At 38.1% G+C, this 27,540-nt stretch overlaps 1 protein-coding gene across 3 annotated transcripts; it reads right to left on the bottom strand.

Annotated features, from left to right (window-relative positions):
* Window positions 1-27,278, bottom strand: LOC109817023 (putative apyrase 6). 3 transcript variants are annotated; one of them, XM_083060686.1, is made up of 8 exons: window positions 26,590-27,278; window positions 23,865-23,960; window positions 21,503-21,585; window positions 6,420-6,474; window positions 4,316-4,480; window positions 3,253-3,353; window positions 1,300-1,496; window positions 1-721 (listed from the first exon to the last, which is right to left on the bottom strand). In XM_083060686.1, the coding sequence occupies exons 1-8, from the start codon at window positions 27,185-27,187 to the stop codon at window positions 451-453; spliced, it is 1,566 nt and encodes a 521-aa protein (XP_082916812.1). In that variant the 5' UTR covers window positions 27,188-27,278; the 3' UTR covers window positions 1-450. The 3 variants fall into 3 exon arrangements, with proteins under 3 accessions (XP_082916812.1, XP_082916809.1, XP_082916815.1); XM_083060683.1 differs by having other exon boundaries at window positions 21,503-21,610; window positions 23,848-23,960; window positions 26,590-27,277; XM_083060689.1 differs by lacking the exon at window positions 21,503-21,585 and having other exon boundaries at window positions 23,848-23,960.
* Between the last annotated feature and the right edge of the window lie 262 nt (window positions 27,279-27,540).

The following is a 27,540-nucleotide window of genomic DNA, read 5'->3' on the forward strand; positions in this document are numbered from 1 at the left end:
TGAAATGATAATAATAATAATAATAAAATTAATAGGACACGGTGCGACATATACACTAGATAAAATATAATTAACTATCAAATTGATCATAACCATCTAACTACAACTTCCCCTTTGATTACATATATAATCTGCAGATTTTAAGGCTTCTCTTTCACCTTCCGTCTCCAACATCTGGAAGACAAAACCATAAAGGAGGAGAAAAAATTACAATCATGAAACAGCCAAAAATCAATAAGCTAGCTCCACATTTTCCAGAGAATGGTCCCTTCTATTCGTAGAATATTTTGCTTATATTACTGTAATCTGCTGAGTAAACATCAACGTTTCTCTGGAGCTTAGACTTTCACTTTGAGATATTTTGGATGAACATGGGAGGCACATCTGCTTGAATGTTCTTCACAAATGGGGAAAATTGAATGAACAAATTATAGGCAGGAGGTAACAGTATCACCTGGGTAGACGCGTAACAATATAGCGTCCCTTCTCAAGGTCATATACCGTCTTCAGTTGTGGCTTTCTCCATTGCATTACAAAAAATGCAGCAAGAATGATTAAGAAAACAAATGCAAATAATGAAAAATACGTGACTGATTCAGTCCCAACAATCATCCCTGTATTTATATGTTCGGATTCAAGGGGTTCTGCCATTGTTTCAATTATGAAAGATCCAAGCGTCCAATCAACATGACTGTTAATCTTCTGGTTCCCAAATCCAACCCTGCAGATAAGTATTAGCTCAATACTTGTTTCGCTCCATGAAGGATTGAGGAGGTAAATCAAAAGATTACCGAGTATCAAACAGTGGAAGCAAATTCAATAATGACTTCAAAATACAGCTTGGCTTATCTACTAAACACAAGGAAGAAAGTATTTATGATAACAGATTACTTACACTACACGTGGAAAGATCATTATATTTTTTCAATTGTATAGTGGTCAGTTTTCTTTTCATTTCATTTAATTCACAGCTACAAATTAATATACTAACAACCTAGCATGCGCTTGTGTAAAAAACAGAAGAAAAAACTGAAAACAGAAGGGAAACCCTACTTCTAGTTTAAAAAATTCCAAACAATAAAATAAATGAAAGAAAGACAATGAAATATCAAAACATATACACGTCCAAGTCCATTAACTCGATTTTTCATATAATTTTTCTTATATTTGTAATTGTAACAATGCACTAACATCCTTAAACTTTTTTATTTATTTATCTTGGCTTTAGAGGTTAGTCACATTAACACTGTCCATGGTCTCAGTCAGTTTCATATAATTTTTCTTATACGAAAGCAATACCTTTTCTCTTCCATAGAAATCCCAAGAACATCATGCAATAGTGCCAACATATATGCAGAAGAGAAACAATACTGCAATAAATCCAGATAATCAATTTCATTATGCTGATCTTTGAGAGCATCCCAATGATCTTCACAGTAATGTCGGCCTTCTGCCTCCAATTCAAACAAAGAAGTCCTAGGAGCCATCCTAAGAATCTGACAGATTAAATAAGGCATAAATATGGTCAGAGATGAAGCTTTTATATTTTTCCCCATTAAACAATGAAAAGAGTGGTGCCAATGCAAAACAAGGATATGGGTAAGAAGCAACGTTTGGTATGCACAGTACTCCATTTTCAAATATTAGACATAAATTTCATACTAATGTCTAGAAATACCACTTACATAAATCCCTTACCTAGAACCTATGAAGCCCCCATACTAAATATGACATCAGTACAATGCAACAATTACAGTGATATATACATTACCATTAACCATATTAGTAGATGATCACAATATACAGAGATACTTGTGATTATTATAAAAAAAGCTTGGATACATATCTTTTCCTCACCCAAATCAGAATACATCATTTCTACTATAAACATGTTACAAGTGTCATGCAAGGCAATAGCAACATGTAAAAGAGGAGGGAAGAAACGTTGGGGGATATTGACACAGTTGCTTTAATTAAAAAAATTAAGATGTCCTTTTACATGGTTACTCCATATCTAAGGTAAGACGTATCATTATGGCACTGTATCCAGAATTTTCTGCCAGTTAAGAGATAGAGGATACTCTCTGGATATGTATCTAGGAAAATCATGCACATGAATGTCAGATATGCAATCGACACACATACATTGCAATTTTGGAGTATGTGAACTCCATTGATCAGAATGTTCACACAAGAACATAACATGTTATAAACCTCTTGAAGAAGAAAAACAAGGTAAAGGGGGTTTCTCTTGTGTTCCAACAAGAAGCAACTTAAGCTGACATCAATTCAGAATCCCCAGAAGCCTAATAAGTGCTGTTTGACTGAGTTCTAATAACCAGTCATAATAGTCTTTATCTTTCTTTTTCCTTTATATTTGTGTATCTCGCTGTACTAAAAAAATTGTAAAAAAAAAAAAAAAGGTGGTGTTTCCTTTTTCCTTAAAAAAAAGACGAACAAAGAAAACACAAGCATAAAAACTTGATGCAAAAATGCCTTTTCATACCACATTTTATCTGCCCAAGAAACTTCTAATTTAAACAAGCAAAAGACAACCCTAGAGGAAAAAAAAAAAAACAATCTTGTTATATTAGCTTAAGCCCCAAACATCTCAAGTGCTTCAGCCTGCATGTGTGTGGTGAAGCAGTGTAAATCAAATCACATGTACAATCTTGGTTATTGTGGTTTTTGTTTATATTAACAAGACTGAAATCTTAAATAGGTTCAAATTTGACAAGATGAATGAATGGTTGCATCTAGCAACGGTAGTCTAAATCTCAAAAAGTGCCGAGTTTGAATAACATTTTCTAATTACAGATTCTTGTGGTTCCCAGGGATCCAGCTACTAGCTAATACATTCCACCTTTTGATCAGTGAGAAATTTCCCTTCTCCAATCCTTATTGTCCAACTTGAAGATGGGTAGCTACTGCATTCTGCTTTTTGACCAAATCCTTTTTGAACAGGGTAGATAATGTATCTTTTGGCTAGGTTAAACAGTCAGACAGATTATATAAAAATGTTTGACCAAATCTGAAAAAATGATAGTATATTGAGTACAATCTGTAACAAAGGACAACAGCCTTTTGTGTTTTAAACTTTTAATATAGCTTTACTTTAGAAAAAAAGGGGCACGGAACAGCTAACCATCCACTTCTACAATCCTAACTTAAGAGATAATAATAATTATAAAATAATAGTAGTAGTACTAAAATAGACCATATAAAGCCAAAGTACTGTCACTGGTTACGAACCTCAGAAGTAAACAAGAAGCTTTCTGAAGAAACTTGTTCGCCTAATAACTCATAAAAGGATGAAGTGATTTTACATGGTGGATGCAAGCATTTATCTCTATCTGTATAAAGAGCAAACACCATTTGTGAATATATTTAAAATAAATGTCATGTAAATAAGAGAATAAAACACCTTCCTAGTTCACAGAAGGCAAAAGGAAAAAACAGTAAAAGAAAAATGCCAAATAACAGGCTTTGCAGAGTTGGATAAATTAAAATGCAGCTTACCACAAGCCAGAAAGACTGTCTATACTTAAAATGCTAGATAACTATACTTTAATGTTTCAGCAATTTGAGTTGACCATCGATGCTAAATTACTTGGCGCAATAAGCATCGCAGTTCTTCCCAAGATGTTTCTTTTCCTTTTCCAAAACCCCTAAAGCAAGTCATAAACATACATTGTGGACATACCGATGGTTCAACAAAAGATTCTTCAGCACAGCCAGTCTAAACTATCTATCATCTAGCTTTATATATGACACTGTCACAAAAGCACAAGTAAAAATGTAATTATATAAGAATATTTGCATTGCCCTTTACCCAAACTAGATATTACTCATAATACATATGGTCATGAATAGGACAGTTTGCAGGCCTTGTTAAGTTCTTAACCAAGTGTCTTCCTCAAAACTGGACCAGAATTGAAAACTATTAACATATGGAAGAAAAGAAATGTCAGCAACACACTCTCCAACACACTACTATTGGTTTGAAATTTATTGAAAATCACAATTTTTTGTGGGTCTCACTACTTAATAATGATACTCTCCCTTGATTTTGAAGTTTTTAATAAATTTTAACCAATAAAAGGGTGTTTGTTGAGTGTGTTAGAGTTCATTGCTAGCACTCCTTTAAGGAAGAATCTACTAGCAAAAAAAGTATCAACATTCATCTAACAATACAAGGCTCAATTAATTCACAAAGCAGAGGGTCATGTTAAAAAACATTTAAAAGAAGAAAAAAAGAGGAGAAAACATGATCAAATTTATGCTAAATCAGTAAAATATCAAAAGATTATGTAACCTTCTGCTCTCTTTAACAATGATAGAGCTTCAGATTTGCATGTTGAGAAATTTCCAGCTGGTTGGAAGATTGAGTGATTTACATAACTTGAATTAGAGATCCAAGGATGATCATACCCTCTAGGAATGCAAGGATTAATTATATTACTTTCGCTAAATTTTGAAGCTGAAAAATCAACAAACAAAAACTATCAGTAATCACTAGAGTATAATAAACTAAGCATAATGGTATTTTTCTTTAGAACTTACACATCCTAAACAAAATATAATTATCCAATGAACACCAACTTTATTCTAATTAAAGTTTATTCTATATGCACAATTAAATGCTAGAAACCAGCATATCAATTGAATAGCAAACTGAACTCATCATCATCATCTATATAAAAACCATGGAGCTCAACCAGAACTATCTTGCTCACCCAGCTCTCCTATTTGAGTATTTGGCTCAGCCAAAACTTGCTCACTTAGCCAAAGTCTTGCATGCATTTGTGTTTCTATTTCTTTTAATTATACATAATTGAATTAATGATGTGAATGAAGGAAGTAGATGTTGGTTGTTTACATGAATGATAATGATGTTGAATGATGGGAGGAAATGCCTTCATAATTGATTGTGGTGTTGATGTTGATTGTAGCAATAGTTAGTTTTATGTTTTTAAAGATGGTTTAAAGGAGAAAAGTTGGCTATTAGAAGCATTTTGTTGAAAACCGTTTAAGTTGTGGGATACCATGTTGTGGATCCCTGTTGTAGAGCTTGGAGCTCTTTGATAAAACTCCCTTCAATGAAGAGTTGCCTTCTTAAGTGGATCTCATTGTTATTAGACTAAAATCATCTCCTTTAAATCGGATTTGAGAAAACAGTATGAAAAGAGTCATTTCATACCAGTATTTAAAGGGCTATGATGGGTTGATGGATTGCCAAGGAGAATCCCATCCCAGTTGATTGGGCATGTAAGTTGTGGATTGTAGGGGGAATCCTAACCTAGTGCTTTGATTTGAGAAAACAATATGAAGTGAGTTGCTTCATGCTTGTGCTTAAAGGGATACAATGGGTTGATGGATTGCCAAGGAAAATCCCAACCTAGTTTAGTAGGTAGTAAGTTGTGGATTGCCTAGGGAACCCCCAACCTAGTGTAGGAAGGGTGCGTTGGATTTGGAGGATTTAAGGGTGTGCTAATTCCATATTTTGCAAAGGTCCTACTACCTGATGCATTGGTAGGCTTATATCCAAGCTTAGTTATTCCTGACTAAGAGTCTTCCTAGTTTATATCAACAAAGTCTAAGAGGCAATGCGAGGATGGTCCAGTAGAGTGGAGTTGAATAAGCTGCTCATTTTTAGCAGATCTCCATAGAGTTGTATGTGTGACAACGCATAATGTTGATGTGGTTGTGTTCAGGATAATGCATTTACATTGTCGTATTGGTGAATTCTTTGAGATAGTTGATTGTTGGTGTAACCTAATGTTGAGTTGTGTTTTGATTTCAATGTGATGTGTGGACTATTGTCGATGTAAAAAGAAATATTTTCATGTGTGATGATGCTTATATATCATTGTTGTTCTTGAAGTGATGAATCCTTTTATCTCGAGCTTACCTTATTTTGTGTGTTTGACTACAATGATCATGTCTTTGATATGGGAATAGAGCAGGAGTAGGTGTTTGGGAGCAGCTGGTGGTTGTGCGAAGGCTTTTGATGGTATTGACTTTAAAGATGTTTTTTGAAGGTGTATAGTCATCAACCGACATAGGAGTTTAGTTTCGCTTATGTTTTGTACATGTTTTGGGAATTTTGTAACCCAACGGGGAAACCTTTGTGCTGCTTGGTTGTATCGGGGATTTTTTTTTTGGATGATTGTATGTATATAGGTCCCTTGATTTGGTTATATTGTGTCTATGTATATACTAGTATGCTAATATGTGATTAGCTTAGTATAAAATATAAATCAAGTTATATGATAGAGGATAGGAGTACTCAATGTAGTGGCTTGTTGAGTCATTACAAGTCTTAGAGTTAAAGAGGAAACAATATATTTTCTCATGTTAGTTCTTACTGCTCAAGAAAAATATTTATTAACAAATAAAACCAGTATCTCAATACTTACAAAGCTTCAACTCTCTATATTTCAGCTGCTCCTCTAATGATTTCCATACCACGTCCTGTACAAGAATTTTAGATTTTAGTTACAACAGAATATGGCATATATAACTTCACCAAACAATTTGATTGAAACAAATAGTTGTAACAATAGAAAACATGGACAACAAGCCTTAAAGCATCTTTCAAAATAAAATAAATCCATAAAAGATAAGGTTAGAAGGGTAAACTCCAAAAACTGCAATTAGGCCTCACCAAGAGACAGTTTAGAAGGTTTATTTTCATACGAAAAAGGGAACCAATAAGAGAAAGGACCCAGTACTTAGTTCTGTAAAATTATTTGTAGATTGCCATTTATATGGTTAAATAGTAGAATTTGTTGTAACTGATAGAGTATTGACTAGTAGTTGAGAATAACAAAGCATTGCTCCATTTTAAGGGAGGAAACCCTTGTAGGAGAGTTCTTCTCCATATATGTTCAGTTTTAATTCATCCAAAGTAATAAGATCTGTGCTCCCATTTCACTTTTTGATTTCCATTTGAGTTCCTAACACTGCATGACCATGTGTATCTTAGATAATGAGTATAATATTCAAGAAAATATTCATAAAATTCAAAATTCAAATTGAAAGTGAATGGTGGTTGTAGACCCCTAAAATTGTCCGGGTCGGAAATAAAGCTTGAAGACTCTCGAAGACTGAAGGAAGATCAGCCAGAAGGACTCCTGGAAGGCCCTAGGAGGGTTCTCTGTAGGTCTAGAGGTCTTAGAATAGCTCAAAAATAAGGAAGTGGAGGGAATGAAGCCCAATACGGCCGTACTGAACTTAATACGGCCGTATTAAAGCTTCAATACGGCCGTAGTGAACTCAATACGGCGTATTGAAGTTTCTGAAACTTCAATACGGCCGTACTGAAGTCAATACGCCCGTATTGACACTTCAATACACCCGCAGCGAACTCAATACGGGCGCATTGAAATTTCTGAATTTCAATACGGCCGTATTGAACTTCAATACGACCGTATTGAAGTTCAAAAATTTCAATACGGCCGTATTGCCCCTGTAGGCCGTATTGCGCCTATTCCCTATAAATATGACGTCAATTGGACGTCATTCCACACTTTTTGGGATAGTTTCAACCCTCTCCTTGAGTATTCTGGGGTTTTTGAGCAGTGTTCTGCCCTAGAAATCACTCGGAGAGTTGATCCGACGAAGTTCTTGAGCCCCGAGCCATTTTGCTTGAGGATCGAACCTAGTCGAGGGGAAATCTTTTTGATTCCCTTAGTTAAAATTTTGTTCTAGGAGAGCGAGGAGCGGGCTTGTAGAGCGAGGGAACGCCAAAACGCTTCCCAGTTCTTTGCAATATATAAAAGCACGCTTCAAGAGGTTTCCTTTCAATCCTTCCTTTTACTGCTTTCTGTGTGCATATTTAAACTGTCATCATGTAGATAGTCAATTTATAATTGCTTAGAATAAATAGGGGTAATTTAGTAATTTTATACTATTATTTTAAAAAATAATCTGTCATAGGGAACCCGAAAGGGGCGCCGTGGGGTGCTAACACCTTCCCCACGCGTAACCGACTCCCTTACCCGACTCTGGTTGTAATGGCCAAAGTTGATTTTTAAATCAATTGCCTTATCCCTTTTTCCAATGTTTTGAGTAAAACATTGGTGGCGACTCCACGAACCCTCCTTTTGCGAAAACCACTAATCCATGGAGGGTCCCGCTTGGGATTAATATGGATTAGTGAGCCTTTTAATAAAATTGCTCGTTTGACGAGGTCTCAGTTTGAGAATAAGTCATTCTAGCAATCCACATTTTTAAAACAAATAACGAGTCCAACCATCCTTCGCGAATGCCGAAAGCCCCGTTTCGGGCCGGTGGCGATAGATGGCGACTCCACTGGGGAAGCCTCGAGAGTCAGTCCCATTTAGTGACAGATTATTTTTAATAAATAATAGTTAAAATTACTTCATTACCCCTTGCTTGTATGATAACATGCTTTATATATTTGGCTTTAAATAACTGTTGTTTGTTTAAATTTCCGCAATTGTTTGAAATAAAAATTGCACACAAACCTTTGCACACAACAGTTCCCTCTATACCCGGGGGCATGAGTGATTAACCATAGGGAGTGGATGTTAGTACGGCCGGTTGTCGAATGGGTCTATAGGTGCCCGTAGACCGTTGTCGGAAAACATCACTCAAGGTGATAACCATGAACTTGAGTCCGACGGTGCGTTGGAGCTTTCCATCGACCTACGATGAGAGGAATTGGGTCCCTATAATGGGGGCACCTTGGGGGCCTTGGACTGGTGAGAACAGTTAGAACCTACCTTGAATATGCACCATTTCTGCAGGATACCCCTACCTCGTGATTCGCTCGTGACTGTTCGTGGATGAGTGAATTATTTGTGCATTGTTTATGTGAAATTGTTTGAGCATACATTGCATTTCTTTAAACATACAACATTCCTATTCTTTTAAAATAAAAATAAATAGGAATAAAGATCTTCCATTGCATGGTGTTAACATCTACCTTCATTGCATTCATATAGGTAGTTTCCCTTTTCACCCAAAAAAATACAAAAAAGATACAAATTAAATATCCAAAAGAAAAATGATATTTACCCAAAACCAAGCAATATCATGCATCATCTTAGGGACATCCCGAAAACATGATAATGCTTAGTTCAATAAACACAATGCATGCATATTCAACATCATCATCTCATATCATGCATATAGATCATGGAGGGATCTAGGAGTCATTCATTTCATACATCCCTCCTAGTAATTCATTAATAAAACATTAATAAAAAGAAAGAAATAATCGATGCGTATGTTCAAAGAATGGATCGCACGCCGTTCGTCATCAAGTGTAAGCCAACAACCGCGCCAAGCAAGCGCACATCAACTCCGTTGTTGGTAATCAAGACGAATAAAGGGGAAGGTCCGACACCATTAAGGATCACCGCTCCAAGACCTTTCCCCTACGAATCAAATAAGGCTGTGCCGTGGATATACGACATCCACTCTTCTGCCGACAGCGATATCTCCAACATCGCTGGACTTGGGGGCATGACTAGGAGTGGCAGGATCTACACTCCCGATGATCTTCATGATAAAGCCCCCAAGAATAAAGAAAAAAAAGAAAAGGATAAAACCGAGGAAAATAAAGAATCCGAGGAGGAGACTGATGAGCTGTTAAAGTTTATCCGACAGAGCGAGTATTCCATCGTGGATCAACTTCATAGGACGCCAGCAAAGATTACGCTGTTGTCGTTGATCCTAAGTTCCGAACCGCATCGGCAAGCTCTGTCGAAAGTCTTGAACGAGGCATATGTGTCGCACACTATCTCCCAAAGACGAGTTTGAGGGGATTGTTAGTCACATCAAGGCTAATGATCACCTCACCTTCATCGATGAAGAAATCCCCGCCGAGGGATCAAACCACAACAAGCCCTTGCACATCTCTATAAAGTGCAAGGAGTATCACATCGCTAAAGTCTTAGTAGATAATGGATCTTCCTTGAATGTGATGCCAAAAAGAACGCTCAAGCAATTGGCAATCAAGGGAGTCCAAATGCGACCGAGCAACATGATCGTTCGAGCCTTCGATGGTTCTAAAAGAGAAGTGGTGGGAGAGATCAATCTTCCAATCCAAATTGGACCCACTATCTTTAATGTCGAATTCCAAGTGATGGACATTACTCCCGCATACAGCTGTCTCCTCGGCCGACCTTGGATTCATGATGCGAAAGCTGTACCTTCTACGCTCCACCAGAAAGTCAAATTCATTGTGGGTGACAAGCTGGTGACTGTACAAGCTGAAGATGATATACTCATCAGTTAGCCATCCACCATACCTTACGTGGATGCAGCGGAGGAAGCTTTAGAAACCGCCTTCCAAGCATTGGAAATCGCCAATGTCGAAACGTTTCCCCGAGAAATGAAGAAGGTAGCTCATATGCTCACAAAGAACGGATACTTGCCAGGACAAGGATTAGGCAAGGACTCCCAAGGAATCCCGGAGCTACCCATTATCAAGGATAATCCGGGGAAACAAGGGTTAGGATACAACCCTTATAAAGATCAAAGGACGAAGAGAAACCAAGATCCTTCTCGACGTTCTTTAAGCCAGATCTTTAGGAAGGCCGGTTCACAAGCGTCAAGGCCGGTCGTCGTCGTCAAAATGTTTTTCTCCTTCTAATAGGGATGTGTAAATTCAGTGACTATTAGAGATCACTCCTCGGGGACAGCCCGACCCCCGAGCCTCGATAGGGCACATGTTTCCATTATGATTATAATAAAATCATTCTTTATTAATTCTTTATTGCTTCTTTTCTTGCTTGCAATAAACTTCTAGACCGCATTATTTAACCCTGTTTGAATGAACATAAGTGAGGTTAAAATCGTCTTAATAATCAATAAACCCACATCATTTTGTGTGTAAGTGTGCACGACAACTTGGAGCACCTTTTCTTGGCCGCAATAAGTGCCGTCATGGATAAAAGAAATCCATTCAGGACAAAAATCCTAAAAAAAAAAACAAAAAGCTCGGCAGGAAACCCAAAAAGAGGGCTGCACAAAAATAAGAGCAAAAGACCCGCTAGGAATCCCACAAAAGGGTGACCTAGGCAAAAATTAGGGTTACAAAATAATGAACAAAAACAAAAGCCCGCTAAGACATCACAAATGGGTGTTTTAGGCAAAAGTTAGGGCCGTCAAAAAAGAAAAATAAATCCATGATGGTACCATCAAATGAATTCAACAAGGGGCTCAAGAAAAGCTATCCAAGTTGTCAAAGCACAATCATTAATAACAAAGATGTGTTTAACTTCATAAGTGTTTAATCAAACAAGCCTAAACACAATAAGCCTACCAATGGCCAGCCATTCTTACAAAATCCATTTTTCAAAAATAAAATAATCCCCTCTAAAACACAAACTTTTGAAAATATATCCTTTCCTTCTTTTCTCTCTTGTCCCAACGATTTTTGAATAATCTAGTGGAAACATGGAGATATAGTGGTCAATAGGAGGGTTGACACATCTTCTAAAGAAAGGGAAGGATCATTTGGTTGATGACACCAAATCTCAAATATAATACGCATCATTCCTCGGTTACAGAAGTCGGCAGCGCACAGTCCGTCTGGAGGAATGGCAAAATCCAAACACAAAAACGCATCGGTTAATTCTTTTAAAAAAAAAAAAAAGAATCAAATAGAATTAGGTGCATCATACTGCATACATGCATACAGATGATAGGTGTACTGGAAGATCACTTATTCTCTGTTTATTGAAAAAAAACAAAAAAAATAAATAATATAAATTTCAGAAAAAACAATGCGCCTGTACCATGTTCAGTACACCCGTACTAAAATCAGGGTTATGAACAAAATTTCAACTCAATACGGGCGTACTGAAATGGATGCGGCCGTATTGGCCATAAAGAAATTTTCAAAGACCTCGTCATGAGGCAACTACATAAAATAGAAAAAATAGAAAAATTGCTTGTGTATGACAGCAGCAAACAAAATGCAAAGATTCAGAAAATCAACAGCGTCATACAGAATAACTGAGCCTGGAGAGGCTTGCCGAAAGAATACTCTCAGAATAACTGAGCCTGGAGAGGCTTGCCGAAAGAATACTCTCAGAATAACTGAGCCTGGAGAGGCTTGCCGAAACAATACTCCCACAAAATAACTGAGCCTGGAGAGGCTTGCCGAAAGAATACTCTCAGAATAACTGAGCCTGGAGAGGCTCGCCGAAATAATACTCTTTCAGAATAATTGAGCCTGGAGAGGCTCGCCGAAATAATACTCCCTCAAAATAATTGAGCCTGGAGAGGCTCGCCGAAATAATACTCTTTCAAAATAATTGAGCCTGGAGAGGCTCGCCGAAATAATACTCTCTCATAATAACTGAGACATTTCTGTACAGAAAAAGCCGAAAAACAACAGAAAAGGCAAAAATACAGAAAAAAGCCAAAAAATGACAAAAAACATAAAAAAGGCAAAATACAGAAAAAGCCAAATCAGAAGAAAAGGCAAAATACAGAAAAAGCCGAAAATGAAAAAAGGCAAGGATACAGAAAATCCAACAAACAGTTTGAACCGAATAACTAAGCCTGGAGAGGCTTACCAAAATAATACTCCACATCCTCCACAGTATGCAGAATAACTGAGCCTGGAGAGGCTCGCAGAAATAATACTCCCCAGAGAAACCTCAACTCAAGCTCACGGGCCAAAGGACTTAAAACTTCCTCAGTGGAAGATAGCTCTCTGACTCAAGCGCTGAGTGAGGCTAAGCCTGCAGAGGCTTCCTAAATAATACTCTGGGATACATAAGATCCCACATTCCCCAGTCGCCTACTCAGAGGCATCCCTGCAAAAGGAGAAAAATCAAAAAAAACATCAATAACCATTCCCCAAGCGGAATTTGGCACTCAGCCGAACACTAAACTTCAAATCCCCAGTCGCCTACTCAAGAGGCACCCCTTCAAAAAGAGAAAAAATCAAAAAGATCAATAACCATTTCCCAAGAGGAATTCGGCATTCAGCCAATCATCAAACATCAAGATAATTCGCCTACTCAGAGGCACTCTTTCAAAAGGAAAAATCATAAAAAGATCAATAATCATTCCCCAAATGGAATCTGGCTCTCAGCCAATCATTGAACGTCAAGCTGATATGCCTAACAGAAGAGGCTAATCAAAATCAACGACAAAATCCCCCAGTGGATAACAGCCTACACAGAGGCAGCAAAATCAGAAAACCAAAAGAGACACCCGAACAAGGATGACCGGGATACTCCACCAACGTCGAAAGGACGTCAGCCAATCATAAGGCACCGCTCACATCAGAAAGAGCATCTTTGTGTCTGCACCCCAAAGGAATCAGAAATTCCCCAGTGGGCACCAACTACGCAATGGAAAGTTGGGACACAAGTACCTATGAATAACTGCACATCCCCTAGACGGATCCCTGCGTTATCCAGCCCCTAGTGGCACAAAATCAAAAAACAACCGTCGAAGCAGCATCGCGGACTGTGGAGACAAAATCATCACCAAATCCCTGGAAAGGAGATATTCACGCTACCCCGTCGTCACAAACACGGAGGTATGCAGCTTCCGGCTCGGGCAATGAGCGAAGCTATCTCTGGAAAGGGGGGTACTCACCGCTTACCGTTGTCACAAAGGTACTTAGCTTCCGGCTCAAACAAAGAGTGAAGCTAAGCCTGGAGAGACGGTACTTACAGCTTCCAGCTTGGGCAACAAGCAAAGCAAGGCCTGGAGAGGCAAAACTCACACTGCTCACCGTCGTCACAAAGGTGCTTAGTTTCCGGCTCGAACAAAGAGCGAGACTAGGCCTGGAGAGGCAAAACTCACACTGCCACCGTCGTCACAAGGATGCTTAGCTTCCGGCTCGAACAAAGAGTGAAGCTAAGCCTGGAGAGGCGGTACTCAATCATCAGGGTGATGTTAACACACTGGTGTCTAGCTTCCGGCTCGGGCGTCGAGTGAGGCTAGGTCTGGAGAGACGGTACTCAACCATCAGCGTCATCAGAGGCACGTTGATGTCCAACTTCCGGCTCGAGCGTCGAGTGAAGTTGACCCTGGAGAGGGTAAACTCAGCTACCGAGGATGTCAGAAGCGCCGAGGTATGCACCCACCTGGAGAGGCTACTCAACATTTTTCCACCGGAAGACGCTACAAGTCAGAAGGTCGGCGCAACACCCGGACAATTGGGTCAACTCCTTTACTTGTCAGCCGATACACCAAAAGGCCGTCCGACTAAGTAAAGGGGGGGCAGCTGTAGACCCCTAAAATTGTCCGGGTCGGAAATAAAGCTTGAAGACTCTCGAAGACTGAAGGAAGATCAGCCAGAAGGACTCCTGGAAGGCCCTAGGAGGGTTCTCTGTAGGTCTAGAGGTCTTAGAATAGCTCAAAAATAAGGAAGTGGAGGGAATGAAGCCCAATACGGCCGTACTGAACTTAATACGGCCGTATTAAAGCTTCAATACGGCCGTAGTGAACTCAATACGGCGTATTGAAGTTTCTGAAACTTCAATACGGCCGTACTGAAGTCAATACGCCCGTATTGACACTTCAATACACCCGCAGCGAACTCAATACGGGCGCATTGAAATTTCTGAATTTCAATACGGCCGTATTGAACTTCAATACGACCGTATTGAAGTTCAAAAATTTCAATACGGCCGTATTGCCCCTGTAGGCCGTATTGCGCCTATTCCCTATAAATATGACGTCAATTGGACGTCATTCCACACTTTTTGGGATAGTTTCAACCATCTCCTTGAGTATTCTGGGGTTTTTGAGCAGTGTTCTGCCCTAGAAATCACTCGGAGAGTTGATCCGACGAAGTTCTTGAGCCCCGAGCCATTTTGCTTGAGGATCGAACCTAGTCGAGGGGAAATCTTTTTGATTCCCTTAGTTAAAATTTTGTTCTAGGAGAGCGAGGAGCGGGCTTGTAGAGCGAGGGAACGCCAAAACGCTTCCCAGTTCTTTGCAATATATAAAAGCACGCTTCAAGAGGTTTCCTTTCAATCCTTCCTTTTACTGCTTTCTGTGTGCATATTTAAACTGTCATCATGTAGATAGTCAATTTATAATTGCTTAGAATAAATAGGGGTAATTTAGTAATTTTATACTATTATTTTAAAAAATAATCTGTCATAGGGAACCCGAAAGGGGCGCCGTGGGGTGCTAACACCTTCCCCACGCGTAACCGACTCCCTTACCCGACTCTGGTTGTAATGGCCAAAGTTGATTTTTAAATCAATTGCCTTATCCCTTTTTCCAATGTTTTGAGTAAAACATTGGTGGCGACTCCACGAACCCTCCTTTTGCGAAAACCACTAATCCATGGAGGGTCCCGCTTGGGATTAATATGGATTAGTGAGCCTTTTAATAAAATTGCTCGTTTGACGAGGTCTCAGTTTGAGAATAAGTCATTCTAGCAATCCACATTTTTAAAACAAATAACGAGTCCAACCATCCTTCGCGAATGCCGAAAGCCCCGTTTCGGGCCGGTGGCGACAGTGGTTAACTTGGGTATAAGAATCAAGAAAGGCTGCCTGGCATCATGGCTAGACTCGTTGGAATCATGCCAAATAAAACTTCTATTGCCTGGTGCACCCGTTATGGGGAAACTGCTTTATTTTCACTTTCCACATCTGTCTTTGTAGCAGTGTTCTAGAATAGCTAAAACACTCAATCTGAGCATATTGTAGAGTAATATACCTTTTGAATTCTATTTATATTTTATGTAAAATGATTAAATAATGATTTATTATTAGAACATAAATTTTTAGTTGTTTTACATTTATGGTTATGAACCTTATAATGCACTACATGATCTCGATTAATAATTAAAAAATGTCAGCCCCTATTCAAATTAGTTTCATAATTTCACACCAATGCATATACTTGACTTTTCCAAAAAGTACATAAATCATGAAATTAGCATATGTAAGGTAAACGAAAATTATATAAATTTGTATTTGAAATCATCATAATATGCAATGCTGAAAACATTGAAATTTGAAAAACATATAAATGATTTCATAAATTGGAAAATGAGCTAGAGGACACATGACTATTGACAGTGCATATACTTGTACCATTCCAAAAAGTACATAAATTATAAACTTAATTTCACTAGCATTACTAAGGCAATCCTCCGTCTCATAATAAGTGTCGTCCTAGGTTATTTTCCACAAATAAACATAAGTTAATAAACAGATGAAAGACTTGAATCTAAATAATTTCTTATTATTCTAAATTGATGGGTACAATCAAATAAATAGACATGTAACAGAATCAATCCCTAAAGTTTAGGGATTAAGATAAATCTGACTAAGGAAACTAAACTATTAATCAAGAGAAGATAAACTAGTATATCTAAACTATATCTTATAAAATTATCTTAACACTCCCCCTCAAGCTGGAGCATATATATCATGTATCTAGCTTGTTACATATATATGTTATCCTAGGACCTCGTAAAGATTTAGTAAAGATATCGGCAAGTTGATCCTTGGAGCAAACTGAGGAGGTCTTGATGATACTGGAGAGGATCTTTTCTCTGATGAAATGGCAGTCAACTTCTATATGCTTTGTTCTCTCATGAAAATCTGGATTAGAAGAGAGGTATAAAGCTAATTGGTTATCACAAACTAGTTCCATATGACCAACCTTGGAAAACTGCAACTCTTGAATTAAGAATTTTAGCCACAGGAGCTCACATGTGGTGAGAGCCATAGCACAGTATTCTGTTTCTGTACTTGTGCAACAACACTTTGCTTTTTACTCTTCCATGAGACAAGATTACCACCCATTAAGACACAATAGCCTGATGTTGATTGTCTATCACTTGCATCACCTACCCAATCTACATCTGAATATCCAACAATGTTTGTATGTCCTTTATCATTGTAAACAAGTCCTTTGCCTGGTGATCTTTTGATGTATCTAAGAATTCGAACAACTGCATGTCAATGACTCTCATAGGGAGAGTTAAGAAACTGACTTACAACACTAACAGGAAAGGATATATTAGGTTTGGTCATGGTGAGATAATTCAATTTTCCCACTAAACTCCGATATCTCCCTCAGTCAAGATAAGGCTCCCCCTGATTAGGCGTAAGCTTCACATTGGGATCCATGGGAGTGTCAACTGGCTTACAATCTGTAAGTTTGGTCTCCTCTAGAATATCAAGGGCATATTTTCTCTAAGAAATAGCAATATCAAACTTTGACTAAGCAACCTCAATCCCAAGGAAATAATGTAGGGGACCTAAATCCTTAGTTTGAAAGTGTTTAAATAAGTGTTTCTTTAGAGCCTTGATGCCCTCCTGATCATCACCTCTAATCACAATATCATCTACATACAATAAGATAGACAAATCTATGTGTCGATAAGCGTCTAAAGAAGACAGAGTGGTCTGCCTTGTAGTGGATCATTCCAAATTCCTGTATAACTTTACTAAACCGACCAAACCAAGTGCGAGGTGATTGTTTGAGGCCATACAAGGACTTCTATAATTTACACACAAGACCAGACCCCCCTTGAGCAACAAACTCAGGAGGTTACTCCATATAAATCTCATCCTCCAAATCACTATGTATGAAGGCATTTTTGATGTCTAATTGAAACAAAGGCCAATGCCTCATAGCAGCCATGGCTAAGAGACAAACTGAGGCCATCTTCGCAACTGGAGAGAAAGTGTCACTGTAATCCAAACTATATACTTATGTGTATCCCTTAGCCACAAGACGAGCTTTCAATCTATCCACCTGTCCATCAGGACCCACTTTAACATTAAATACCCACCGACAACCAACAATAAATTTTCCAATCGGAGGTGGAACAAGTACCCAAGTGTGGTTGGAGTCTAAAGCTATCATCTCATCAATCATTACTTGTCACCATCCTAGATGGGTTAAGGCCTTCTGCACTGTCTTGGAAATGGTAATAGAGAAAATAGCAGAGACAAAAGCATAATAGGTAGGAGACAAACGATGATATGAAAGAAAGTTATAAATAAGATGAGGATTCAAGTAGAACGGCTACCTTTACGAAGAGCAATGGGCAAGTCAACTGAGGTAGGTGGGGTCGGAGTAGGAGGAGATCGGAGCAGGGGGCAGGATCACATGGCTCAATTGTAGAAGCACTGGGAGGAACAACAGCATGTGACCGATGCTCATAGGTTATCCCAAATCGGTGTAGAGGACGGCAGACCCTGGTAGTGTGGGAGGAATCTTGGTGCCTCTAACGTAGCAAGTGTAGGAGGCACACCAGGATCAAAATGAGGAATAAGCAATACCTGAGAAAGGAGATTTGAGTCAACAGGAGAGACATTTGTAATAATGAAATATGGTGTATCTTCAAAGAAAGTGACATCTGCACTGGTGTAAAACCGATGCGTAGCAAGAGAGTAACAACGGTAACTCTTATGGACACGAGAATATCTTATGAACACACATTTGATAGCCCGAGCAAACAACTTAGCACATATTGAGAAAAGATCATGGACAAAAAAAGTACAACCAAAGACACAAGGATGAACAAAGTAAAGGAGATTCAATGGGTATAATAGGGAATGAGGTACTTGATCATTCAAGACAGATGATGACATTCGATTTATTAAATACCCTACAATGAGGACAGCATCGCCCCACAACTTTGGGGGTGCATTGGCATTCAATAAAAGAGTACAAGCAATGTCCACAATATGTCTATGTTTTCGCTCAGCTACACCATTTTGTTGAGGTATATGAGAACAACTAGATTGTTGTAGAATGCCATGGGAAGCCATAAATGATTTGAAGCAATTTGAAAAATATTTTTTAGCATTGTCACTTCGTAAAATCCAAATTACTTTATCAAATTGAGTTTTGATTTCCGAATAGAAACTTTGAAAAATATTGAATAACTCAGAACGATTTTTCATTAAAAATATCCGAGTACATCTAGAAAAATCATCAATAAAGGTGACGTAATACCTATGCCCTAAAAGAGAGGGAACATAATGAATAACATCAAAAGTAGACATAGCTCGACTATTAATACCATTAAGAAAAGAAGCTCTAACATGCTTCCCTAATTGACACGACTCACTCTAAGGACTCCAACCGTGATAGATGAGGTACCATTTTCTTTAATTTATTCAAGCTTGGATGACCCAAGCGACGATGGATTAAACCAGGAGACTCAATAGATACACATATGGTAGAGGTAGAAGGCTAAAGTTAGTAGAGACCATGTGATTCAGACCCGGCTCCAATCGTCTGTCTCGTATTCCGGTCCTGTATCAAGAAAGAATCAAAAGTGAAGGTTATGACACAATTTAGTAATAGAGTCAACTTACTTATAAAATCAAATTAAAGGGACATCCAGGAACTAGTAAAACAAATTTTAATGATAGTGAAGGGAGAGGTGATATTTGGTCAATACCAGTGGCTTGGACTTCTGACCCCTCTGCAAGAGTGGTATAATGTGGAGTTTTAGGTGATGATAGGCTAGGGAAAAGGGAGACATTACCATTTAGGTGATTAGAAGCACCAGAGTCCAAAACCTAAGGTCCAATAGACATAAAATGAGAGAGAGAGACAGACTGTAGAATTACCAATGTGACCAACAGTGACAGAGGAAAGGGCCTATTAAGCTGCCTTCAGTTGAACTAACAAACAAATATTCTCTTTTTGTTTTGATTTTATACACTAATAGTAATCATTGGCAGATAATGCGATTGGATGATTGCCCTCTAGAGCCGAAGTCGGAGATTCAGCCACATTAGCTGTCTTGCTCAAAAAGTCATGCAAGGAATAACACTTGTTTCGTGTATGTCCATCTCTTTAGCAGTAGGTAAAATGGAGGTTTCCTCTACCCCATTTACCACGACCACGACCTCAACCACCTTCTCGACCTCCACGATCAGCTATACTAGAGATAAAAGCAAAGGACTCAGATTCTGTGAGAGGATCTGCCTCCAGTGAAGGGACTAGAATCAATCGATCTATGAGCTCTTCCACTATAGGAATGACAGGATTTGTCAAAATTTGATCTCGAACAGATCCGTAATCTTTGTGAAGGCCATAAAGGATAAACAACATAAACATATTATCAACCTTGCTTAACATTTGCTGAAGATCATCACTAACCAACATTAGCTTGAGCTCATCAATAGTGGATTGAGCACGATTTAAATACAATGACAAATCATTATCAACCATACAAAGGGATGCCAGACCACGAACAGACACATACAATCTCTGAATATCATTGGCATAGACATTTCGAGCTTTCTTCCAAATACCATAGCATGTCTTGTATGGACGAAAATGCACCATTAATTTAGGCTCAATGGACTGCCACAATAGAGATACAAGTTGATAATCTACTCGCTGCCATTCATCTCTCACCTCTTTATCAACCTTAAACGCCTTCTTAGTAAGATGATCATAAAGATCCTAGCCTAAAAACCACACCTCAACAGTAGTGGACCAATCCAAATAATTTTTACTATTCAACTTTTCAGACGTGATAGTAGGTGATCCAAAAAAGGCAAAAGAGACTAGCCCCCTTTTGGAAGATTCAGTTTTTGGATTCTCCTTAGAAGGTGTGCTATACTTGGAAATCTCTGCCATGAAGAGAAAAAGGAGAAAAGAAACAAAAACACCTCCAAATCAAGAGTTGTAATCAAAAGGCCTCCGAGACAGCAACCAAAAAACCACAAAATTCCGAGGCAACAACCAAACGACCACCAAGAGACCACCTAGAGTGTGACCCACAACCTGAAAAGGGTCAAAACAAGAAGAGGGAGGGCCGACAAGTCCAACAGAGCAAACGGCATTGCAAACGGAGGCCTGGAGGGTGGCACGTGAACCCCACGCGTCGGCGAGCCTCTCCAACAAAAACCGTGCGTGAGAGCGCGTGAGACACTGACTAGAGGTGGCTCACGACAGAGAGGCCAATCGGCGACCTCTAAACACACAGGCGGCGTCAACTTTGACAACCGCTGACAAAATTCGAAAAACCCTAGATGCCTAGGTGGTGGCTGGATTAGGGTTCCTATACCAGAAAGCTCTGGTACCAACTTGAATCTGAATAATTTCTTATTATTCTAAATTGATGGGTACAATCAAATAAATAGACATGTAACAGAATCAACCCTAAAGTTTATGGATTAAGATAAATCTGACTATGGAAACTAAACTATTAATCAGGAGAAGATAAACCAGTATATCTAAACTATATCTTATGGAATTATCTTAAGAGAAAGAGAATAGCAATTTTACAAATTTAACCTTATAATTAATCTTCTTTGTTAAAATTGATGCTACACAACAACCACTTTCTATATAACATTATTAGGTGTATAACTGGAAAAGAGGTAATTAATACTATATTGAAAAGCTAACATGACACTTATTTTGCGATGATTTTTCTCTTCTAATTCAATACAAATTTGCTAGCATATACAAATATGTACTGTTCAAAACAGTTAAATTTGAAAAACATTTAAATGGTTTCAGACATCAGAAAAGAGCTAAAGGGTACCTGACCCAGTTGTGGCCAATTCCACGTGTGAAGGTTGTATGTAACCCCAGACAATCTTATAGTCCTTGAAGTGTGAGTTAAATCTGCATTAAAATTAGCTGATGTAACCTGCAAATATCAGTATAAACTTCAAATCCATTCAGAAATTGACCAGATATGTTCAAAAAGAATAATTTCTTTTTGGATACTGAAGCAAATTTTTGGTATTATAGAATAAAAAGGGGAAAGTTGAGCTAAAAGGAGACTAAGATATCTCCAAAACAGATAAGGCACAATGCATCATAGAACAAAAAAGAAATCAAGAATGCAACTGTGGGAATGTGTGACCCTTGATTTATATATAAAGCTTGTGACCAAGGTTATCGATGGCGGATAACGGTCTATGGCGGTGAGGCCAAAAATCCTTTATAACTCTATGGCGGATGTCATGGCGGCCTATGGCGGACGTCATGGCGGACCAAAAAAAATTAAATAAAAAAATATATATATATATATATAAATATATACAAAAAGAACAGCAAAATAATAAATAACAAGGCCATGCATCTTATTTTTCTCAAGTGCCCATAACTCATCTTTAACCTCTTGTGGAACACTTTGACAAGGTGCAACATTTCCCTTCTTTCCCATTAGATGTTGCTTTGCTCTTGTAATTCCTCCTTTCATGATTTTTTTACAATAATTGCACATAATTTCATTTGTATCATTGTCTTTGGTAGGATGACAATGTTTCCATCCTATATCTGTCCTCTTAACAGAGTTTGAGGATGTTTGACTTTGAGTTTGAGGATTTCTAGACATTGTCCTAAAAACAAAAATAAGAACAATAATAAAAAAATAGAAATTTAAATTGAAACAATTAGTAGAAGAATTAAAAAAAAAATTGATGTTGCAGATTAAAACTGCAGAGGAAAAACTAAATAAAAAAATTGATGTTGCAGTTTCTGCAGACAGAGAATTAAAAAAATAGAAATTTAAATTGAAACAATTAGTAGAAGAATTTAAAAAAAAAAAAATTGATGTTGTAGATTAAAACTGCAGAGGAAAAACTAAATAAAAAAATTGATGTTGCAGATTAAAAACTGCAGAAAAACTAAATAAAAAAATAAAGGAAGGAGGATTAAAACTGCAGAGGAAAAAAAAAAACCTTTCAGGTTTAAGTCGCTGGAGTTGCTCGCCGGAGTTGCTCGCCGGAGCGCTAGACCACCACGATTCAGGTCGCCCGCCAGAAACGTGACCAAAGGGTGGTGGGCGACGGTGAACGGTGATCAAAGGAGGTTTCGAACAACCTTCTTCCTGTTCACGCCTACGTCGTGGTTCAGGTTGTCGGAGTCGTAAACCACCGCGGTTCAGGTCGTCGGTGGGAGAGGTGGCCGGCGAGTGGTGGGCGATGGCGGAGGAGCGTCGACGGAGACAGGTTGAAGAAGTTCGATGAGCTGCACGAATGCTGGTGGCTACGTGCGTTCATCAGTGAGAACCCTAAAACCATTAGGGCATGCTTATTGGGCCTAGGTGAAGCCCAAAACTGGCCCAAAAACGATTATGTCCGCCATCACCTTCATAGCAGAAGGGCTCAAAACGGCCGTGGCGGCCGGACGGCGCCATAAAACGTGATTTTTCGGATGGCGAATGGCGGAGAGGCTCGAAACCGCACCGCCATACCGTTATAACGGGGTTATAACGGTTATTTGATAACCTTGCTTGTGACACATGGCAATTGGCTACAAATCTATAAAAATATGATTTTCAAAGTAACTAAAGCTTCTCACAATACCAGTAACTAGCTAAACACTAACAGTAACTAGATACTTTCAAACAAAACCAAGCAGTATAACCAGGATAAGAAAAGGTTACGTAGGAGTAATTTTCTTTCTAAATGATTATGGTAAAAGAATTATTGACATCTTCAAGTTTCACTGCAGTCCACTAATACGGAAGAAAACGATTATGGACCAAACAAATATCAAAATAACAATGTAATCATGAAAAAGTTATGTACCGTGATTATAATCCAATCCCAATATCATCTAAAGAAAAAAATTGAACACCCTTAACCTAGGAACCTTGAAAGCAAAACTAACATAAAATGATTAAGTTGTTAAATATTCTGGTCATGACCACTTGTTCCTGAGCCAGTAAGATCCTTTCCTTATGGCCAATATTCAAGATTACAGAGGGGGGGGGGGGGGAAACAATTAATATCGATACATCACATAAATGTAAATAACAACAGGTGTACAAAGAAAGCTACACAATGATACATGTTCCTATGTAGAAATAAGAATTGTTGCATGGGGATTTATCTGTTTATGAATGAAGTAGTCATATATAGTGAATGAAAAAACCTGCAAAGAAGCCCCACCAAGTTCAACTATTCCAGTTGTTTCTTGAGGCTCGCGTCCCAAGTTTCCAAGAACATAATTTACAGCAACCCAGGAAGAGATGCCTTGCTCTTCCCCTATATTTAAATTATAGATTTCATCATTGACATGAATAACTTCACACTAACAAAATCAATAGCAAAAGGTATAAAATCAGTAAAACTATTTTTTTCCAAATATTTCATGAGACAGTAGTAATAACTAATAAGTGACACTGTAATGTAATTTCTTAGATAGGATTGTGTCTTGTGAGATATTGTTGGCATTCTGCTCATGGATACTTAATGAAAAATTTTCACTGATAGTGGCAGCCGTGTTTATCTGGGCTACCTTTGCACACTTTCATTTAATTTCTTTACTTCTTAGAATCATTCCTTATCCTCCTCATATGTACTTTCACTTCTATATATACATTCTTCTTTAATGACAGAAAAGTAAAGTGCAATCAAATACAAATGACAGGCACAAGGAGAAAGGAGGAACTCGGAAAGTGCAAAACCATACTTTACTACACCTGAAATATAAAATATACTCATAAAAATTCTTGTTTACACATATCAACTAGTTTTCTATTTTTAGATGTACATATACGCAGAATGAAATATATCACTGTCAACTCTTTCCAAAGACGTGATAGATATAAAATGTACCTAATGCTTTGGTAATTACTTCCAACACAATTAAATCAGACTGTTGGCAAGGATCTAGATTTGGTCATACAAAGACTGTAAATGCAACTCATTTAGACAGTTCGTGTCATGACAGAAAATTTTGTTATAGATCTAAACAATATTCAATGGCTGAGACTGAGAAGAAATTAGTCTGTTAAATGCCAAACACGTCATACAATACTAGCTAAATGAAACAGACTTCAACAATTCATAACCTTTCTAGTTAACTTTCCAGAGACATAGAATCCCTTCTCCAACACTACAAACCACCTTAATATATGCAACACCCAAGAGCACAGTAAAGCTAACAGCTCCAAACATGAAATCCTAAGAATCACAACTGTCAATGATCAACAGTCTCACCTTAGCTCTAATACATAAACCACCAACTAGTCACAGCCAAATTTAAATTTTACCCGAGCAGCAAAGTCTTGTACATTTCTGGAACAGAATCCTAATTATAATGAATCTCGAAAACCAACAATTTCAATTTTGATAGGCTTGTGAAAGACAAAAGGAACACCCAGCTACATTACAAGCCGAACAGCTCCAAAAACCATTATTTATTTCCTGATTCATAAATAAAGGAGTTTAATATACAACTTGGTTCATGAAAGAGGTAACTTGTGCTGCTCTAGCTCTAATCCTAAAAGTTATCGCCTACACAATTATTATTTACAAATTAAAAACTTGACACAGTAAACTTATTAGCAAATTGACATTTACGGGGATCAATTTGTATGGATGTGCACTTTCAAGGACAAAATTACATATTAATGTTAAATAAAATCATAAATGAAACAGCTATTTATACAAGACCATAATTTCATTTTAAGAGAGAACCAGAATCACCAATTCTAGCACAAATTCCTGCAAACATTAACATTCAAAATCTGAGTTAACATAATTTGGTCACTAAAAGTGGAAACTTATGTTCCCTGACATCTAATCTAAGCAAACTACTTTGGTCTGTGACATCTACACAAACTAGTCCATTGAGTTGATAAATAGTTTACAAGTTAACACCTTTGAAGGGTAAACTTCCTATCGAACTAACTCTCAAATATCAATTTATAGAGACATGTATGTAGTCATGGTTCTAAATTGCTGTCCTCAACCACTACCAGAGCACAATGTTGCAGCTTTAAGGTCTAGTTAATCATATCACAATCGCAGTAGTAGCTGCATTTTCTCACAAATTTTTTGCAGGATTATTGATTGCAACTACAATTTATAACAAGAGTGTATACTATCAGAACAATACAAGTCACCACTTTCAGGAACTAATTTATCTATTATTATCTCTTAAAAAGTAAGAATAGAAAGAAGCGAGTATCTACAAGACTATAATTGCATTATGCAACACATCCCTAGAAGCATCACATCAACATTCACAACCTAGTCAAAACCAAAAACATAAAAAAAAATATAAATATATTATTTCACTTTATAGAGTTTAATTGTAATGCATTGTTATTATAAAGATTTTTACACTCAATCAATTAGAAATGATCTTATGTATGACTTTTAAAAAAACTCAACAAACTCAGCATTTGTGTAATTGTATTTTAATAAAATTCTTCACTCAAATTTAGAACAACAATTAGTATATATTTTACTCCCGAGAAATCCTAGCAACACATTCTTTTGAACAGACATTCTATTTTTAGTTGAAATTTATTATAGAAAACTTGAGTGAATGTCATTCCATTTTGTAGTTTTCAATAGGAAAGAGTCTTAACAATAGGAATTCTGACCTGACTCAACTTTACAAAACTGGCTTATACGCAATGTTTCTCACTTATATACACTAACATTCCTCATTTTCTTAAGTACTTGTATTTATATACACTAGCATTCCTCATTTTCTTAAGTACTAGTATTCATATACACTAGCATTCCTCATTTTCTTAATAACTTATATTGAGTAGACTCAATCTTACAAAACTAGCTTGTAAAGCTACCGAATACTCCACACTTAAATACACTAACATTCCTCATTTTCTTAAGTAAGTTGAAGCAAGCCCCAACTAACCCGAAACGACGTGTGCCCATTCATCCTTGAACAAGAACCCGGACACCCTCAAAACCTCTCTGCAACTTTCCAGAACCTTCTCGGCCTCCTCGGCGCCGAGCCCCTCCAGCTCCTCGGTGGCAGCCAGGCGCACAATGGTGTTGCTCCAGTCCCGCGGCGGGACGGTCCCCTTGGCGAAGTCGAGGAGCTCGGCGACGGCGCCGCGGAGGGCCTGGGGGCCGGCGGCGAAGCCGGGGGCGGCGGAGGCGGAGTGGGCGGCGGCGAGGAGGGCGGGGCCGAGGAAGTGGAAGACGGAGAGGCGGAGGGCGGCGGGGCCGGCGCGGAGGGCGAGGGTGAAGAAGGCGGGGCGGGCGTGGGAGAATTTGGGGGAGGAGTGGATTTGGAGGGCGGTGGAGAAGAGGTAGAAGAGGAAGGGGGCGGTGAAGAAGAGGAGGGCGAAGAAGAAGAGGAGGCATTTGGTGGTGTGGGGTTTGGGATTAGGGTGCGGGGAGTAGAGGGAGATCATGCGAGGGTGCAGCTGGGTACGGTGGGGAGGAATGTAGGAAGAGGGGGAGGAGGGGGACGATGGAGATGGCGAAAGGCTCTTTGACAAATTCATGCTTCCTTGATTCTGCAGTGCGGGGGAACTGCAATGCCAATGCCAATGCCGATGGTGTTCTCAGAAACGGAACCTTTGTTTCATTAATAACTTACACCACGCATACTTTTTCTTTTCATTTCATGCTGTCATTTTTTTTTTATTCTAATAATCTTTAGTTCTTTACTTGAATACTTTTATTTCTATATTAATAATATTAATAATAAAAGAGTTTTTTTTTTAATTTAGTTTTACTATTTTCATCGTTGCTATTTTACCTCAATGAATATATATAACTTTTAATAAATTTTTATATATTAAATATGAAATTTTTTATAATTTTTTCAACAATTTTTTTTTTAAATATTTAATCT

Source organism: Cajanus cajan, chromosome 1 (genome assembly GCF_000230855.2).
Source record: "Cajanus cajan strain Asha chromosome 1, NIPB_CcT2T_4, whole genome shotgun sequence".
NCBI classification, from domain to species: domain Eukaryota; kingdom Viridiplantae; phylum Streptophyta; class Magnoliopsida; order Fabales; family Fabaceae; genus Cajanus; species Cajanus cajan.

Coding starts and splice junctions, on each gene's coding strand:
- LOC109817023 (XM_083060683.1), bottom strand. CDS start 27,187: ATGAATTTGTCAAAGAGCCTTTCGCCATCTCCATCGTCCCCCTCCTCC. Junction 4,481..6,419: donor ATATAGAGAGTTGAAGCTTT/GTAAGTATTGAG, acceptor TTGATTTTTCAG/CTTCAAAATTTAGCGAAAGT. Junction 722..1,299: donor ATTTCTATGGAAGAGAAAAG/GTATTGCTTTCG, acceptor ACTTATCTGCAG/GGTTGGATTTGGGAACCAGA.